Source organism: Camelus bactrianus, chromosome 15, assembly GCF_048773025.1.
Source record: "Camelus bactrianus isolate YW-2024 breed Bactrian camel chromosome 15, ASM4877302v1, whole genome shotgun sequence".
NCBI classification, from domain to species: domain Eukaryota; kingdom Metazoa; phylum Chordata; class Mammalia; order Artiodactyla; family Camelidae; genus Camelus; species Camelus bactrianus.
The window spans coordinates 65087404-65106493 of NC_133553.1; the positions used below are offsets into that span (position 1 = coordinate 65087404).

The 19090-nt window shown below is 47.7% G+C and overlaps 1 protein-coding gene across 22 annotated transcripts in view; it reads left to right on the forward strand.

Moving 5' to 3' along the window:
* DYSF (dysferlin) overlaps positions 1–19090 on the forward strand; it is a 201772-nt gene that overhangs the window by 62109 nt on the left and 120573 nt on the right. For all 22 annotated transcript variants that reach the window (XM_010963692.3, XM_010963697.3, XM_010963698.3 and 19 more), the window contains 5 exons: positions 814–940; positions 3181–3284; positions 11686–11754; positions 11832–11875; positions 15572–15654. In XM_010963692.3, coding sequence (XP_010961994.1) covers positions 814–940; positions 3181–3284; positions 11686–11754; positions 11832–11875; positions 15572–15654 — 427 coding nt within the window. The remainder of the gene's footprint in view (positions 1–813; positions 941–3180; positions 3285–11685; positions 11755–11831; positions 11876–15571; positions 15655–19090) is intronic.

Genomic DNA, 19090 nt, shown 5'->3' on the forward strand with positions numbered 1-19090 from the left:
TCTGTGAAGTGGGGGATTCTAGGGCCTGGCACCCACAGCATAATCTGTGGACCAGCAGCATGGGTGTCGCCTGGGCACTTGTTGGAATGTGAGTCGTGGGCTCCGCCCCAGACCCACTGAACCAGCGCCTGCATTTTAGTTGACAAGTACAGCAGTGGTCTGTATGACACTGATTCTCCAGTTTCTAACGTTCAGTCGAGTTTGACACCCACTGCTCACAGGGGTTGCTCTGAGGATGAAGTGAGACTCTGTATAAAATCAATAAACATTATTTTTCTGATTACTGTCCTAATCATGATGCTCAGCATATGTTATTACATTCATTTGCTTAACATATCTGCTTTCCCTGGGACATGGTGAGCACCATGGGGGCAGGACCTCTGTCCACCTTGTTCACTGCTGCATCCCACATCCCACGGCTCCGTGCTGACCCTTAGTCACTGGGTAAATAGTTTTCAGATGAATGAACAGACATTATAGAAGACAGTGGCCAGCATAGGCCTCTGTCACTATATTTGATGGGTGGAGTGGGATGGAGACCAAGGTTCTTGAGTGCCTGCCGTTGCGATGCGCATTTACACATTACTGAAGTCGATCCTCCCACAGCCCATGAGGTCAGTGTCATTGTCTCCACTGTTCAGACGAGGAAGCAGGGTCTCAGGGTAAGGAACCTGCTGGAGAGGACAAGCTAGGAGGTGGCAGGGCGAGATCTGCTTTCAAGATGCACCCTTTATGTGAGTTGGTTGAGAGAAAAGGAAGGGAACACATGGTTCTCAAGAGCACCTTAAGGAATCCCATTTGCTTGTGTTGTAGCTGGAGAGAAAAGACCCCTCTGAAGACAAGGAGGACATCGAAGGCAACCTGCTCAGGCCGACCGGTGTGGCGCTGCGCGGAGCGCACTTCTGCCTGAAGGTCTTCAGGGCCGAAGACTTACCGCAGAGTGAGTCTGGTGCCCTCGCTGGGTCAGAGGCCAGCAACTGTGAGGGTGGACCCTGGGCTGGGCCGCCTCAGCATCCTGGGGGGAGGAGACGGAGGGGCTGGCCCTCTGCCCACTCTCTGCCTCCCCTTGGCCTGGCTTCTGCACCCGAGGGTCTACCAGATCCCTGCCCCTAGCTCTTCCTCCGCTCTGCCATCTGGGAAGGGTGTGAGGCCTCAGACCCTGTCTAGTTTCCCCAAGGGTTTTTACGGTTCTTAACAACAGAAAAGCAGTCAGAATTAATGAAAAGTAATATCAAGGCTGCTGGAGTCCCAGAGATGCAAGAAATCTTGAGAGTAACAGCTGCCCCCGGGGCTCCATCCCGGCCTCCCCTAGGCCCGGTCTGGTGGTTTAGCCACTCCATGGACCCATTTTCCCGGTTTTCAATGGGGAGCCAGCACCATTTTGATTCTGTTCTGTGCTCACCTAACGGCTAGATCGCATTGATTTTCTTTCCCTTGTTGAGGAAGCCCCAGCCTGCATGTTGGCAGACCCTGGGCTGGGGAAGCAGTTGCTGACATGTTGGAAGGGCCCAGCGTCTCCACGGATGGTAAAGTGTCCAGTTCACCTGGGACTGTCCTGGTTTTAGCACCGAAATCTCACATTTCCAGAAATCCCTCATTCCCTGGCAAATTGGGATAGCAGATCACCCTAGCTGTGGTCATGTCTTCATCATCCCAGGAAGACCACTGTGGCCACTGCCTTGTTTCCTACAGTGACTAGCCCAGTGCTAGCCCTACCCTGTGTGCTCCATCAATGCTGGGGGAATTACGCTGAATATTCTAGAGCCATGGGTGTCAACCCAAGCTGCACATTAGAATCATCCTGGGAGCTTTAAGGAAGTAGATGCCTGGGCCCTTCCTCCAGTGCTTCAGATTGGCTTGGTTTGGATTGGGGCTCACACATTGATAGTTTAAAAAGGCTCCCAGGTGGTTCTCTGGCTGCCATCTATGAGCCACTATTTGGGAGCACATCTTAGCATAATTAAGGCAGTTGCTGTCCATAGTAGAGTCACTGAAAACGAATAGTCCGGGACTATTTGGGTCCCTGTTTACAAGTTTTGCATGAATCTAATTGTTTAAGGATTTCCGCTTTGACTATCTGAGCCATATAAATGGGCTCCTTCTGTACAAGCTTAATTGAACCAAAATCCTGGGGAGAGCCCTTAGATAAGTAATGGGTTTTAGATGGGCATTAAAATACAGGCTTAAGAACATTCTGCATTTGTCTCTTGAAACTATGCAGAAGGGAGGCTGGTGAGCTTCCAAAGAGGGCTGGGGAAATAGAAATGAAATGTTTGCTTTGAATTCTCTGCAATGTTCTTTCAATATAAATGCAACAAAAATAGGTGGGTAAATAGAACAGAAATATTCGCTAATTGTTATCTGTTGTATTCATGTAGACATTGGCTAGTATATAATCTTTACCCGTCCCCTCCTCTCCCTCTCATTCATATGCATATGTGCATTTATATATAACATAGACACGCATACATGCACGCACACATCTAGCAATCATATGTAAATACACACGGAAATAATATGGCTAATTCAGTAAAATACTGGTTTGGAGCAGCCTAGATTACATATTCTTTTTTTTTTTAAACACTATTTTTTTGAAGTTTTCTTTTGGGAGGAAGTAATTAGGTTTAATTTTATTTAATTATTATTTTTTAATGGAGGTATTGAGGATTGAACCCAGGACCTCATGCATGCTAAGAATGTGCTCTACCACTTTGAACTATACCCTCCCCCTACTTTTTTTTTTTTTAACAGAATTGACTCATTGATTAACCTCAGGAAAATTGCTGTGCTAACGGATATAAAGGAAAATGTCCAACAGGCACCAATAATGGGATATTATTATAACAACTTCCAGTCTTTTTCTGGATTGTTTACTGCCCTTAGCAGTGTAGATTTCTAATCAGTCAATCAAGCGGACCTGTTCTGAAAGTCTTTGAGAGCCAGGTAGGGGCGAGGGTGGGGGGCAGCGAACCAGCTGCTTGGAGCTGAGCAGGGAAGCAGAGCAGTGCCCTCAGGAGCTGCTATTCTGCGATGCTCCTCCCTCCAGGAAGCCCTGGGCTGAGGGGACCATGGCATCTCTCACAGGGAGTCTCGGGCCTGCTGGGAGGCAGACTGGTAGGAAGTGGGGGTTTTGAAGGTGGGGGAGCAGGCGGACCATGATCAGCATGTCCTTCTCCTCAGTGGATGATGCCGTGATGGACAACGTGAAGCAGATCTTTGGGTTTGAGAGTAACAAGAAGAACTTGGTGGATCCCTTCATGGAAGTCAGCTTTGCAGGGAAAATGGTAAGGAGCAAGGAAACAAGAGAATTCCTGTGGGAGGATGACGACTGGGCATCCCTGTGGACGGGTGCTGGGTGGGGTGCAGGACAGAGTGAGGCACACACAGTACCCCCCCCCCCCGCCACGAAGGGGGGCTGGTGGTGGGACACAGGGCGAGATGCGCTTGCCCAGCTCTCAGGGGCTGCCATGCACATGCACGTGGACAGGTCTGCCTGGGCGTGTGAGACAGACACACAGGTGTGGATGGACACGGAGAGGACATCTGGCCAGTGGATAGATGGAGGAATATTTTGGGGGAAATTAAGCAATAGTAAGGAAACCAGATGTGAAGTCAGAGAGCTAGGTAAACTTTAAAAAATATGCCATAAAAACATAATGATTATTTTTAAAAAGCTGTGGCAGGAGTTGGGCAGAGAAAGGCCACTCTGGTGGGGGCCCTGGGGATCAGGTATCTCTCTTCCTTGCAGCCCGCCTTCCTGCCCAGAGGCAGGGCTGTTGCTCCAGGCCCTCTTGATTTCTGCCTGGGTGCCTCCCTCCATCCTACCTTAGGGATGGCTTTGCCTCCCACCGCCCCCACATCTCAGGCTCTCCGCCTCAGGCTCTCCTAGGCTTCAGTGTCTCCTCTCCACAGAGGAATCCACAGCTCTAACTCTGAACCCCGACCCCAGCCCCAGAGCTCCCTATACACATCTCTCTGTCCTGCCCCTGGAGCTCTTTAAAGGTGTCATCTTCTACCCCAGCCCGGCCCCTTTTCCAGAAGCCTCTATCCTAACCAAGTACCACCATCAAAGGCAGAAAATGTGGGCCTGCCTTGATTCTTCCTTCTTCTTTGACTTCCTTGCATCAAATACGCCACCACTAGTTCTTGCCTTCAGAGGTCCCGAGGCCCTTTCCTCTTAGTCCCCCGAGCCACTGTCATCTCTCCCCAGGGCCACACTACAGCCTTGCGTCTGTTCTCTTGTCCAGGTTCTCCCCATAGAAAGCTACCAGCATATTTAGTGTAAAACACAGCACTATTTATATAATGAAGTTCAAATCTCATCACCTGACCGACGAGTTCTCGCTCAGCTTAACTTTCTCGCCTCATCTCTACGGCCTGTTAGCCTGTTCAGTCTTTGCGCGAATGCGGAGAATCGCGCCCCCTACCGGGCCAACGAGGCTTTGCAGCCCTCTGGGAGCGCGGAATTGAGCGGGTTTCAGCCCTACTGGCTCCCCCTGGCCGGGTGGTTGTGAGGATGCAAACTGCACAGCCCGCTGGGTGCCCGTGCGTCCTCTCATTTGCCCTGGGCACTCCGGCGTCCTTCCTGCCCCTCTCCCCCAGCCCCCCAAAGTGTGTTGCATTGTTCAAAGTCCAGCCTCTGTGACCCCCAAAGGCGTGTGTACTAGTTCTTTCCTCCCGGCTCCACGCGGCCGTAGGCTTGGCCCTCTTTTAGCCCGTTTTCCATCGCATGCCAGCATCTGTTCCTTCGACTTTCTGGGAAATAACCCGATCTCCTTTTCTCCGTCACCTCAAAGCAGAGACAGTGGTGAAAATACTGGAAATGGGGGAGAATGACGTACCGGGCGGCCGCAGCCTCTGCCCCGACTGCCGGAATCCCGCGGAGGCGCCTCTGGGCTTCGTGCAGACCTCCGGGGGCCGGCAGGGCGGGGTCCGCGCCCTCCCAGGGCCCGGCGGCCTGGCCGGGAGGTCCGCTAGCCCCGGCGCCAGGCTCCGGCGAGTTGAGTCGGATGACTTGGGTGTTAACAGGAGTATTGGAAATGGGCAGAGGAGAAGGGCTGAGAAGCGAGCCGGGTGGACGGAGGGTGCGCGCCCTGCAGCCGGCTCCCGCTTTGTTCTGGAGGCAGAGGCAAGGAGGGAAAGAGGCCAAGGGCGGTACAGGGCCACTGGGGAGGCGTTTAAAAGCTTAACAACAACCGCTTAAAGCCAAGGGTGGTGATGGAGGTGGTGTGTGCTCCCGTACACACAGAGCTTTGCAGGTTTCCTTTTCACTTAATCTTTACTTAAAGTCATTTTGGAAAGAAGCCGAGTCGGCCTGCCCATCCCACCGACATAGGGACCCCTGCGGTAGGTGGGGAGCCTTCGTGCCAGGGGTTTCGTGCCTGAGACTCGGGTGTGATTTCAAGAACTGAGAAAGGCCTTGGATAAGTTCATTTCCTCAGCCTGCTACCTGATGTCCACGCCTCCCCCCACCCCGGCCAGTGTCTTTCTTTTCTTTCTTCTTTTATTGTTATTTTTTGTTTTTTAAATTCTTTTTTCTTTTTCTTCTTTTATTATTGATGCACGTATTCATTAAGGAATTTAGAAAAATACTGGAAAAAGTAAATGAAATTACCCAGAAGTCATCATACAAAGTTTATATTTGGTGCCTATCTTTCTAGTTTTAATTTTAATTTCTTACTATGGATTGATATTAGACACTTTATTGAAGCACTTTACTTTCAGTATTTTAAAACATAAAGAAAAGTTAAAAGAATGGGTCAATGAACACTCACCCACTGGCATGGGGTGAAACAATTGTATTTTTTTAAACTTTTTTTTTATTGAGTTATAGTCATTTTACAATGTTGTGTCAAATTCCAGTGTAGAGCACAATTTTTCAGTTATACACGAACATACATATATTCATTGTCACATTTTTTTCGCTGTGAGCTACCGTAAGATCTTGTATATATTTCCCTGTGCTATACAGTATAATCTTGTTTATCTGTTCTACATTTTGAGATCCCAGTCTATCCCTTCCCACCCAATTGTGTTTTGCTGCATTTGCTTTCTCTGTCTCTCTCTGGCTGCTTTTTCTTTTCTCCGTGACTGAATCATTTGAAACCTGGTTACAAACTTTGCCCCTAAAGTCTTCAGCATGCATCTCCTGAGAAAAAGAAAATTCTTTGTAACCACAAAAAATCATCACACCTGGAAAATTAACAATTATTTCCTACTATTGTCTGATACTGGCTTATATAAATGTTCTCTGATTGGCCCCAAAATGTCTTAGAGCTGGTTTAATTTTGTTCTAAGACCCAAATGGAATTTATGCTCCGCATTCGTTTCCTCTGTAACAGCCTTGTACTCCCTTCGCCCCCTTCCTACTTTTCTCACCCCATGACACTGAATTTTTGAAGCACCCAAGCCGTTTGCCCATGTCCTGGATTTGTCCCATTGTTTCCTCCTGGTGTTGTTTAACTTGTTCTTCTGGCCCCTGTAATTTCCTGCAAACTGGAAGTTAGGCCTCAAAACCAGATTAGATGCAAGTCAAATACTTAGGCAAGAACACATCATAGGTGATGTTTTGTATGTCACCTTGCATCACAACAGGACGTGAAGTCTCAGCTTGTCCCATCATTGGTGACGAATGATTACTTGGTTAAGGTGGTGCCTCCAGATCTCTCTTGTCAAAGCACACGCACCCCTTTGTCCTTTGCAGGCAGTCTGTGGGCGACATCCTAGTGTGTGCAGATATCCTGTTTCCCAGCAGCCTCTCACCTAATGGTCCAGGCAGCTCTTGGCCTCCTTGCCTGAACAAGTCATTCACTTGGGGTTGCAAAGCGGTGATTTCCTCATTATCATTCCTTTTGTCTTTATTAGCTGCTGTTTTCTGTTAAGAAGAGCTTCCCCTCCTCTCTACCTTTTTGAGTGTTAATATGAATCTCAATGCTTTTTATTAATTCGGTGTGTTAAAATCGGTCTTTATTGTGTTGGCTGTGTGAACCGCCGTGACATTGGCCACTGGGAGCGCTTTCGAGCTGGCTTTTCCACCCAAAGCCTAACATAGGCTCTTGATGGAAATGTCTGTGGGAGAGGTAACACGGACTTTAAACTCATTCATACTGAGATATAAGTGCTCACTGTGGGTGTTACCTAAGTGCAGTTCTGGTTTGGGCTTGGGGTCAGGATCTGTTGCCCTGTACCTGGCCTTAGGAAGGACTGGGTCAGGAGAAATGAAAGCAGGAAGGAAGCAGGAAGGTTGGCAGGACAGTCTTGCAAGACCCTTATTCCAAGGACCAGGAACAATCTGACAAATGGGAAACTCGTGTCTCAAGATTGTCCTTATTCCGCACTCCCAACATGGTAGAGCTTTGATGATGGCTCAAACCAAGACCAACCTGCCTTCAAATTCAGTGGATTTCCTTGGAGCTAAGTCTCAGAGCTCTGGGGTCCTAGCTACTCCTGGGTCCTTGCCAGCACCTTGATCTCTCTTGGTCTTCTCCTGTTTTGTGATGCCCTTGGCTGGCCCTGGGAATTTTTCTAGGAAGGTGTAGATATCTGGGAGAGGTGATGGAGGTAGGGGATTTGATCAAGGCGAGGGTCCATATAAAGCCGATTCGTGGCTGGACCCTTGAAAGAAGCTGCACCCTTCATTTTCCCTCTAGAAGGAAAAGGCTTCTGAAGGAGCCAGTTGAGACCCTCCCTCCTCTGGTGGTCCCCAGGTTTCTGTGTCCCCCTCTCTGCTCCCCAGCCGTCTCATCATGGCTTTCCCCCACGATGCTACCCTTACTGTAAGCCTGTCTCATTCTGCCTGTCCCTCTGTCTGTCTCTGGTGTGTCATTTTTCCTCATAACATCCTATTCTGAAGAACCCTGGGGCTTTGTCCTCTGCCCACGCACCTTAGCCTGGTGTTCTTTGCACTTCCTCTTATGGACACTTGGTGGCACTATTATCTAAGGTGTGAACTGGACCTGATTTGGCCAAGCTACTAAGGGGCTAGAAAGGGTGTGTGTGTGTGTGTGCGCGCGCGCGCGTGTATCACACTTCTTCATGATATGGGAAAAGGCAAGGGGACATACTTGGAGGACAGAATGGGTGACTTTAAAACAGCTTTTCCTCCATGAATAAAACCTATTAATTAAAAAAAAGGTAAAATAATTCAAGCATATTTCTGTGCCCCACGCTGCCGTGGAGATAACCACTGTGAACATTTCCTGCCCCTATGTTTTCCTCTCTGTAGCCCTCACTTCTGTCTGTCACCACCCCCACCCCCAACCTCCCTGCCCCACTGGAAAAAAATGGGATTCAGAATACAGTTGATCTTCATTATTCACAGATTCTGTATTTGCTAATTTGCCTACTTGCTAACATTTATTCATGACCCCGAATCAAACCTCTTGGTGCTTTCGGGATCAGTTGCAGAATCTCGAGAAATTTGATTCCCCCGAGGAGCGTATTGCCAGCTGGGTTGGACCAGTGTGATTTCCCTCTTGTTTCTTATCCCGTTAATGTGTCCTTTTCCTGGTCTATTTAGTGTCATGTTTTTTTCTTGCATTTTGGTGCTTTTTGCTGGTGATTTCAGTGTTTACAGTGGCTCCCAAGCGTGGCGCTGACGTGCCGTCTAGTGTTCCTCTGTGCAAGGAGGCTGTGGCGTGCCTTATGGAGAAACTAGATGTTAGATGAGCTGCGTCCAGGCACGAGTTACAGTGCTGCTGGCTGTGAGTTCCATGTTAGTGACTCCACAACATATAATAAAAAAGATGTCTTGAGATAGAAATATACATAAAGCAAGGTTATTGGTTGGTTGACAGCAATCTTGTGACAGAGGCTCATAGGAATCCAACCTTGTATTTTGCTAAAGAGCACTATTTCAGTATTCATTCCTTGGGTACTTGGTGACTTACAGAACGTGTAACTACCGCCAGTAATGAGAATCCAGTGTATCTGTGTGGTCTGGTCAACTGCTCATACTGTCTAACATGTCCTTCGGTTATTAAATAGTCTTTGCAATCAGCTTATTGTCTGCATAATATTCCATTAGATGAATATAACATAACATTTAACCTATTTTTGGATAATTTTTTTTTTGCAATTTTCCTCTTTTATGAACTACTCTGGGACAAACATCAGCATACAGGAATCTTTTAAAAATATTTTATTTTATTATTTTAATTTTTTTTTAAATGGAGGTACTAAGGGTTGAACCCAGGACCTTGTGCGTGCTAGGCATACGCTCGACCACTGAGCTATACCCTCCCCCACAGTGTACCGGCATTTTTATCCACACTCCACTTTTCCATAGGGAAGTTTCTAGAACTGGGTCAGAGGGCATGCTTATTTTTAAGTATTTGTTACAGGTGGCCAAAGAGCCCTCCAGAAAGGTTGTGCCAAATATACTCCATTAGGAAGGGAAGGAGGGTAAAAACTAAAAAGGCTCAGAGAGGAGGCAGAGGGGGAGGGAGTTGGTGCGACTCCCCAGGACTGGGGCTGAGGGAGTTGGGGGCAACCTGTGCATTCTCATTCCAAGGAGCGGACATGTGATGTTGGCAGGATCTCCTTAGCTGTGTCTGATCAAAGAGTCTTTGGCAGGGGGTGGGGTGGTGGGGTGGAGGGAGGGTACAGCTCAGTGGTAGAGCGCATGCTTAGCATGCATGAGGTCCTGGGTTCAATCCCCAGTACCTCCATTAAAATAAATAAATAAATCTAATTACCCCCCCCCAAAGAATTTTAAAAAGTCTTTTCTCTCCTTTTCTTTTGTATTTTAAACTTTTGTTCATCTAAGTTTTGAATTAGGTAGGACATTGGTTATGCATGCCTTGTACATTGATCTATCCACCATCCTGAATCTCTCATGAAGACTCTCCCTCTCGCTCTGTGCCCATCCAGCAGGCCACCGCTCATCTCCTCGCTTGCAAGGGGAACCTTGCTGGTGGTTTCTTTTGCATCACCCTGGCTTCATTATGCATATGCTGCACATCTGATCATAAATTCTTACCTTTTACCCTTTTAATACAAACAGTTGCACATTATACTCACTGCTCTGCCCCTTGCTTTTTTTTTTTTCATGTAATATAACTTGGGAATTGTTTCATATCGTAGAGCAGTCCTCATTCTTCTAGATCTGCGTATTGCTCTGGCCTGTGGGTGGACCATAATTTATGTAACCCGTCCTCTATTGCTGGACACGTGGGGCTGTTCCACATCCTCCCTAGTCCAAGCCATGCTACAGTGAATAACCTTGCACATGTGTTATTCTGCACGTGTGCAAGTCTTTCTGTGGGATCACGTCTGGAGGTAGGAACTGGCAGGTCACAGGGTATTTGCATTTGTAATTTTGAAGGATGGTGGCCAGTTGCCCTTGGGAGGAGTCGAGCTGTCCTGTTCTCCCACCAGCAAAATCTAAGTGCGCACTTTCCCTGCAGCCTTGCCGAAAGAGGACTGTCAGGCTTCAGAGAATTTTATGACTGATAGATGAGAAATGGTATCTCATTTGTTTGTTTGTGTTTCTTCTATTATGAGGGAAGTTGGGCGTCTTTCTGTGTGCTTTAAGCCTTTTGTGTGCCCGTTCCTGGGAAGTGTGTGTCCCACTCTGCCCGTGGTTCCATCCGATTGTCGGTCTCTCTTCTTTCCTTACTCTTGTCTTTGCTCACACGAGGGCCAGATCCTGGCAGCCATCCCTGCCCCCAGACTTTGCCTGGGCTCTTCTCACAGGGAGGAGGGGAGGGTGGGGACAGGGCTGGCACTGGGTGGATCAGGGATGGAGACAAAGTTCTGGCCCCTGGGGAGGCTGCACCCTCATTTGATAGAGGACCCAAAGCCCCCAGTCTAAGCAGGTGCTCCTTGGATGAGATAACGCATGTAAATGCTACGCATAATCAGGGCCCAAAGCAAATACTCTTGAAGAAGGCTGCTCGTTATTCCCGCTTGTAGGACACACACACCTTCCAGGATGTGTATGTCTGGAACAGAGCCTTCCCCTGCTGCCCTGTGCGGGTACAGGATGCCCCGGGCTGGCTAAGGGGTCTGTGCGTCTCTGGGGACTCCAAGGGCGGAATAGAACACATGAGCCACTGGTTTGGTTCCAGTGTCCGGCTCTGCCAGGTTTCTTGTTTGTGGAGATCCTAGTTTTAAGAGCAGGGCTGAGCGGAGGCGGACTGTGGCTTATGAGGTTTGTCTCCTCCTTGGATTTTCCCTTCACTCTCAGATGCTGGTGCACCGCCCCGGCCCCGGCCCTCCAGCTCCCTTTTCCTCTCCCTCTGTCCCCATCTCTAATCCGCTGGGGCTCACCGTCTTCCAAAGGGGCCAGTGCTCTAGGCTGATGGGCAAAGGAGACTGCTTCTGGCTGCAGGACCCCTGGGAAAGCTGGTCTGAACTCAGGGCCCCCATGTTTAGGGTCATTGGCCATAATGGGAGGTGGGGGAGGGGAATTTCCAGCCAGAGGTATGACATAAGGGAGAAGGGTTGTGACATTCAAGCCTTCTCTCCCTACACCCCTGCTGGGTCTGACTGACCACTGAGCTTTGTCTCTGAAAAGATGCCCTGTGTCTGAGCCCACTGCACCAGGCTCCACGGCCCAGGGCCTTCCGCCCAGTCCAAAGGGTGGCCAGCATAGCAGAGAAGTATGGCTGGCTGGTATGGTGGTTCTCGAGGGAGCCCAGAGTCCCCTCAAATCTCTATCCACCTGTCCTCCATGTCTTCTAGCTCTGCAGCAAGATCCTGGAGAAGACGGCCAACCCTCAGTGGAACCAGAGCATCACGCTTCCTGCCATGGTGAGTCTTGCCCCGCGGGCCCACCCTGGACTTCTTCTAAAGGACCCCACCCCGACACGTCTCTCTTCCCTCCTCAGTTTCCCTCCATGTGTGAGAAGATGAGGATTCGTGTCATAGACTGGTGAGTTCTGTGCCTTGGAGTCTTCAGAGGGGGCTGTTCTCAGGGTCACTGGGTCCTGTGGTTTCCTTCTGTTCTGTCTGCATGTCGTGGGAGAGTCTGTTTCAGGTGAGGGAGTTTCCTGGGAGAGGCCTGGGAAGGGGAGGGTGTGGTCTGTTCATTGGAAACTTACTCACAGCCTCTCTCCCAGGTAGAATGAGGAGGGCAGCCAGGTGGGCCTGGGACTGCTCCAGAAGCCAGAGATCCCTGAGGCCAGAAGGGGCCAGGAAGGCTTCCTGGAAGAGATGGAGTCTTTGACAAGCCCAGGATGAAAGCATTCTAGTGAGGAGAGGGTCATAAGCAGAAGCAAGGAGGCTGGAAAGAGCAGAGCTTCTGGGGCAATAGGCTGTGAGCCCTGCAAGGGTTGGTAGGATGGAATGGAAGGCCTCCAGGCTGGGGAAGTGGAGCAGGTTACCCGAGCTGGGGATGCCACTGCCGGCTTGCAACAGGGGAGGACAGTAGCCACATGGACATCTTAGAAAATCAGTTGTGTCTAACATTTGCTGAGGGCTTGTGTGTTCCAGGCCCTCCGCCCAATGAGCACTTCGCATGCGTGGTCTCACCTGATGCTCAGCTCGACTCCTGACCTTACAGATGAGGGAGTGGGTTTGAATAGATTGAGTGACCTTTCCGAGGTGACAGCTGGGAAGCAGCTGGGAACCCAAGCTTGCTGTTCCCCCAGCCCACCCATTGCTTACCCACTGGGCTGTGCTGCCCGCTCTGTGATGAGACGCTCTCTCTCACGCCCGGGGGCCGTCAGGGGTCCACACGCGTCATCTCCAGGGCCTTCCATCCACCAGTCTCCCAACAGAGAGTTGTCCTTTCTCTGCCCCCAAAAGGTCTTGGCTGTGCGGTTCCCCGCGTGTTGGCCTTTGGTCTCCCGCCCATGGCACCCCCAGCCAGGAGGATAATGAGAGACTAGGGAAAACCCCCAGGCCACAGAGCCATTAAAGTGTGCGCCAGGTCCCCAGCCCGAAAGAAAACAGCTTGTGAGAATTAGAGGAGAGGAAGGGAGCGTGTGGAGGGCCAGCAGGGAGAGGCCTCTCGGGCCCTGACCACCGGTATGTTCTGTGGGTGGCGGTTTGGGGCGACGTGCTTTGGGGCCACAGAACCATCCTGCACCTCAGCTCGCTGCGTGCGCGCACGTGTGTGGCTGTGTCAAGCGGGGGCGACTGGCTGTGAGTGTGCGTGTCCGTGTCAGCGGGTGCACATGTGCGTGTGTGCAGGGGGGCACAGGGGTCCCCGGCGCTATGGGCTGGCCTCACCCGGGTCCGTGTGAGCCGTGTGGGGCATCAGCATACTGTACAATCCAAACACATGACGGAATCTGGTGGTTGCATCTCTGGTTTAGGTTGAAGTGGCATTTTTATTGTGAGTCTATTTTCAGACTTGCTGTATTTTTCCAAAAGCAACCCCAAGCCCCAAAAACCCAACTCCTGGCCAGAAAGCATTCTGCCGCAGCAAGTTCCTCTCCAGAAAAGCGCTTTCTTCCCAGAAAACTCAGATAAACTTGTGTTATTACCTGAATCCTAGCAATATGATATGGTTCATATGGCCTTTGCTCTGTAACTTAATCGTCCATTCAGTTCTTTAAGAGTTTCTTCTCCATTAAAACACAGAATTCCCAAAATTACCCTCCTACCCCCACCGCCCCCCCAAAACACAAAAGAACAAAAAAACCCCAGCGCAACACAAAACCTTTTTCCTCCCATTCTCTTTCCCCTTTCAGGAGAGTCAGGCAATCCAGAGGTCAGAAATCCTATTCCTCTCCAAGTGCAGGTCTTTTCTAGGCACTGGTCAGGAAGGCACTTTAAAAGTGCCACCCACTCTCAGTTATCTGGTGTTGATAATCTCACTGTAAAATGTTTAAGGGAATTTTAACTTTCCAGTTCCTGGTAACGTCATTCACCGGGAAAAGTGATACAGATCTGTGCTGACACTTCACTCTTCCAAATGTAGCCCCCGCCCTGAGAGAAAACTTTAAAGCTTAATCACCGATCTGGGAAATACGAAGCGGAAGGAAGGGAGCAGCAGAGATTGGGTGTCTCCTGGCTGGAAGAGTTAACAGAAAAATAAAATCACTATGCCCAGGCAGGTCTTCCACAGCGGGCCATGTGGGTGTCATCGCCCGAAGCCGGCTGTGGCCGAAGGGCTTCCAGCAGGGAGAGAGGGCCTAGGGGCTCCAACAGGAGGGAGCCTGCTCATGGGGAACCTTCTGGAAGGAGACAGGTCTTGCCCTATCCAGTGTTTCTCAGTCTCGGGCACTGTGACGTTTTTGGACCAGGCAAGTCTTTGCAGCGGGAGACTGTCCTGTGCACTGTAGGATGTTTGACCACAACCACGGCCTCTCTGTATCGCTCCCCTCCATTCAAAAATGTTTCCAGAGGGGGAGGGTGTAGCTCAAGTGGTAGAGCGCATGCTTGGCAGGCACTAGGTCCGGGGTTCAATCCCCAGTACTGTCTCTAAAAATTAATAATAAACCTAATTACCTTCCCCCCACCAAAAAAAAAAAAAAAAAAAAAAGTGTTTCCAGACTTTGCTAAATGTCCTGGGATCAGAACCTCCGGATTGAGAACCCTTGGTCTAGCCTGACAAGGGAGCAGCAGGTTGCTGCAGTCAAAGCTCTGATGCCCACGTCAGGCACATCCTGCCCGCATCCCAGCTTTGCCATCCTGGTTACCTGCGCTTCTTTATCTGAAATTGGAGCTGGTTGCTGTACCTGCCTCAGGGCCACCGTGAGGATTAAATGAGCCGAGTCACGTGATGGTTTGAGCACAGACCCTCAGCTCTCAGTAGGTGCTCAATACGTGCTGGCTGTTACTAGATACGACTGCCAAGGGGGCAGGGGCCAGTCTGCACAAGACAGTCAGTCTTCTCCAGCTTCTACCCACGGTCCCCTCTGCTGGCTGGGGAGGGGACAGGCCTTCCTTTGGGAGGCAGGAAAGGCCCCACATGATGGATGCAGGCCATGTGTGCTGGGGCACGTGCACTGGACCAGGAGTCAGGACACCAGGGTTTCAGTCCTGGCTCTGCCTCTCCCTCCCAGGCTGACTTTGGGCAAGGACTTTCTGACTCGAGCCTCAGTTTCTTCATCTGTGCAACAGAGATGTTTGTAAAAGTACCTTCTCCTCAAGGCCATTGTGAGGATCCTTGGAGATAAAGGAGGTTAAAACTGCACTGTCATACACAGAAGGATCAGACACAAAAAGGAGCTATGCATTAGCTACCATAAGCTAATGAAGACTGTGGCCTTGGGGATAGTTTCTTTCTGGTCACCTGGTTTTCTCCTTGGTCCAAGTATGTCTTAGCTCCTGGCGCCTTGCCTTCTGTGGGTCTGGGGGTCTGGCTCCCTGAGTGACCTTCTGCTCCCATGACTTGCCTCTGCCCTCCTCCCTCTCAACCTGCAGACGTGTCTGCAGAATCCAGCCCGGCAGCCCAGTGTTGAGATGCTGATGGTGGGTGAGATGGACTGGTTCCCTCTAGACAAGTCATGAACAACTTTCTTTCCAGTCTCTTCTTCCCTAGGATGACTGGGCCTCAATGGCATGCCCCGTGTGAAGACCGGGGCCCCTAACGATGTGTAACTGAGATTCCTTCCTGGGTGGGCTGTGGTGTGCTACTCCCCTCCCCCGTTCAGGCCCTCTCTGTCCCTTGCTCTAGGGACCGCCTCACCCACAACGACATCGTGGCCACCACCTACCTGAGTATGTCGAAAATCTCCGCCCCTGGAGGTGAAATAGAAGGTAAGTTCCCCTCTGTGCTGTCCCCTCTGATCCCCCATGCTGTCCCCTGGCCAGCGAGGGAGATGGGCTTGCAGTCATTTAGGACTGGTCCTCGCCTCGGATGGTGGGATACACTGCCGAGGGGTGGAGCGAAGAGAATTCCTTCCTGTAGATGATACTGGTGGCTGCGGCCACGCCATCCACTGGCTTCTACGTCGGCTGGCTGTGCTCTAGCAGCTCCTATTTTGAAATCGCTTTCATTGATGTGTTAAAAAGGAGTTCATGATCATTTGGTGCAATTTTAAAGAGATAATCTGAAAGAAGAATATAAAATGTACTCATGAAATTATCCAGAAGCTTATCCTCCCAGACAAGAGATAAATATCGATTGTCTGGAACTTTCTGTTCGTATGCATGTGTGTACATGAAAAACATTGTTTTGAAATAATTTTCAGTTGTTCCAGAAGTTGCTTTTTGTCACTTGGCAATACAACATAGATGTTTATTCATGTTATTAAATGGTCTTCTACAATATAATTTAAAATAAATACATATATTCTATTGTGAATGCACCATAATCCACATTTAACCAGTTAATGCTGAATATTTTGGTGCTTTCTAGTTTTTTCAGTGTTATAAACAACTAACTTGAGAGTGACTATTTCTGTAGCTGAATCTTTATGTAATTCATGATTTTTCTTATGCATAAATACCTAGAAGTCAAATTGCTGTGTCAAAAGTTTGAACATTTTTAAAGCTTTTGGTATAGATATCAAAATTGCCCTACAAAAAGACTGGACCAATTTATACTCTAATTACTCACTTATTTTTGTTGTACCCTCATCAACACAGGGTAGAATAATGATATTAAAAAAAGAGCTTTGTTAATTTGATGGGTGAATTTCACTGTTGTCTTAATTTTCACTTCATTGATATCTGGTAAAACTGACTGATGTAAATTTAAAAATATTTTAATGATTACCTTACATTTACAAATTATATCTATTTATATACTTTTTATTTGTTATATTGTAAATTGCCTATTCATGCTCTTGTCCATATTTCTGATGGTATGTTTGTCTTTTTCTCATTGTTTTTTAAGAGTTCTGTAAGTATATGGATGTTAACTTTCCCCTGTCATATATGTTGTAAATAGTTTTTGTCAATTTTATTTTATCCTGTAATAGTTTCAACATATAGAAATTTAAAAGTTTTACATAGCCAAATCTATTAGTCTTTTCCTTAGTGAATAAGGCAGGGGTCTAACATTACTTTTTTTCAAAATTGTTCTTTGGTGATACCAACACTATATATTGAGTAATCTTTTCCTTACATTTTGAAATGCCACTTTTATCCTCTACTAAATTCCTAAATGTGTTCTTGGGCCTATTTCTTGATTTTTTTTATTATCTTTAATTGGTATGTCTGCTTATTATTTTTTAGGTTTTGGTATCTGGGTTATGCTGGCTCTGTAAAATTAATTGGAAAGATTTAAAGTCTTTTCTAACATCTGGAACAGTTTATATAACATAAGAATATAGTCTTTTGAGGGTTTGAAAGAATTCACCCATAAAACCATATGGGCTGAGTGCCCTTTTTGAGTGGGTGTAGCACTGGCTCTTTAAAACCTTTCAGTTTCTCTTGTGATCATCAGTATTTTTAATTTGTTACTTTTATTATAGCCAATTTTGATAATCTACATTTCCCTAGAAAAACATTCATGACATTGGGGTCTTCTAATTTATTTATATGGTGTTGTGCAGAGCAATCCTTTATAATTTAAATGATTTTTCTTTATTTGTGGTGTTTTCCCTTTTCTTATTTCTAATGATATGTGTTTGAATTTTCTTTTTTTCTTGATTAGTCTTATTAAAAGTTTTTTTCCCACCTACTTTATTGGAATTTGCAGAGAATCAGCTTTTGGATTTATTTGTCAATTCTAATATTTTCTAGTTATTTATTCTCTCTCTTTTTCTTTTTTTTTTTTAACTCTTTTTTTAAACTCTCTTTAGACTTATTTTTTTTTTTTTTGGTTTGTTTCCTTTTTTAACTTTATGGTTAACTTCTTGTGTTTATTTTCAACATTTCTTATTTAAATAATGGAAGTATGGTTTCTGGCCCATATCTCATGCTTTTGGCCTTTCGAAAACCCCAAAGTTACATTTAACTCTATTTTTTACTTTCATTTCTCACATTTATTTTAAATTTATTTCGGTGCATTTTCTGAGAGCAGTCTGATTTGATTCCTTTGCAGCAGTCTTTTTTTCCTGACTGGATGCCACTTGTAGGAATGTCTCTTTTTCCTTGCAGTTTGAAAAATTACTTTGATCTATCTAGATGCAGGACTCTTTTCATTGCATTTTGTCTAAGACAGTGAATTCTCAAATCTGGGTTGAGGAATGATTTTGTTTATTCTAACATTGTAACGTGAACAGTTGGAGGCAGGGTGGGGTGGGGGTAGTGGGTGCTCTGTAAACAGGCAGCTTGTGTGACTTGCTCCAGTCTCCTCTTATGAGTCCCAACCTTGTAAGGTTGTTGTAAGGATCCAGTGAGATTATAAATGAAAAGTTCTGGTACATAATAAACCCTAAAGTACTGTTTGCTGTTTAGCATCATTCTTATTTGCTTTCTGCTTTCCAAATCTGATTTTTGACCCTGTACCAATTCTGCTTTTTACTGCTTCCCACGTGGCTTAAAATTGTTGGCTTTTTTGTTTCTTGACACACCTTCTTTTCCCTCTGTCTTTCCTTTTATATTTTCCCTTTCCTCTTTGTTCTCTCCCTCAAGTTTTGTTTTGTTTCACAAAAGCTATGTCCCTTGTTACTCTATGGAGGATTCCAAATCATTCCCTGGGAATTTCAGGTGAATGCTCTCGGGAGTCTTACAGTGTTTCCTCCCTGTTTCCCCATCCTGGTTGACCCTCTGTCATCCCCCTCCCCCTGTATTCACTCGCTCACAAGATCCCATCAGTGCTGGTGTCTTTCTACAGACAGGATGCCTGAGTGTCTGCCCATCCATCTCCTCAGATCTTTATCTGGAGGACAGGTGAGACTGCCCAGTTTCTGGAAGATTCCACGGAGCACTCTTGAAGTTAACCAATCTATTCTTCTCGGTTCTCTGAAACATTAAAAAACAACAACAACTTTTAATTATAGAAAATTCGAACACACACAAAAGTAAAGAATTCTACAATGAACTCCCGGGTGCCCTACTCGGCTTAAACACCCCGCTGCTCTCTGCCCTTCCAATTTCATCGCTGAGACTTGTAATTGGTGGGATAGTCAGAAACTCCAGAAGGCACTGCTCTCGGGGCTCCGCCTGACCCAGCCCCTCCCCCTCCTGACTGTGGGACCCGCTGGTCCCAGGATGCAGTCCTCCTTCTGTGATCGCTGTTCAGATAGGCTGGACGTGCAGGTAGAAAGATGAGAGGTGGGGGGCAATGTCTCATGGGGGTGGG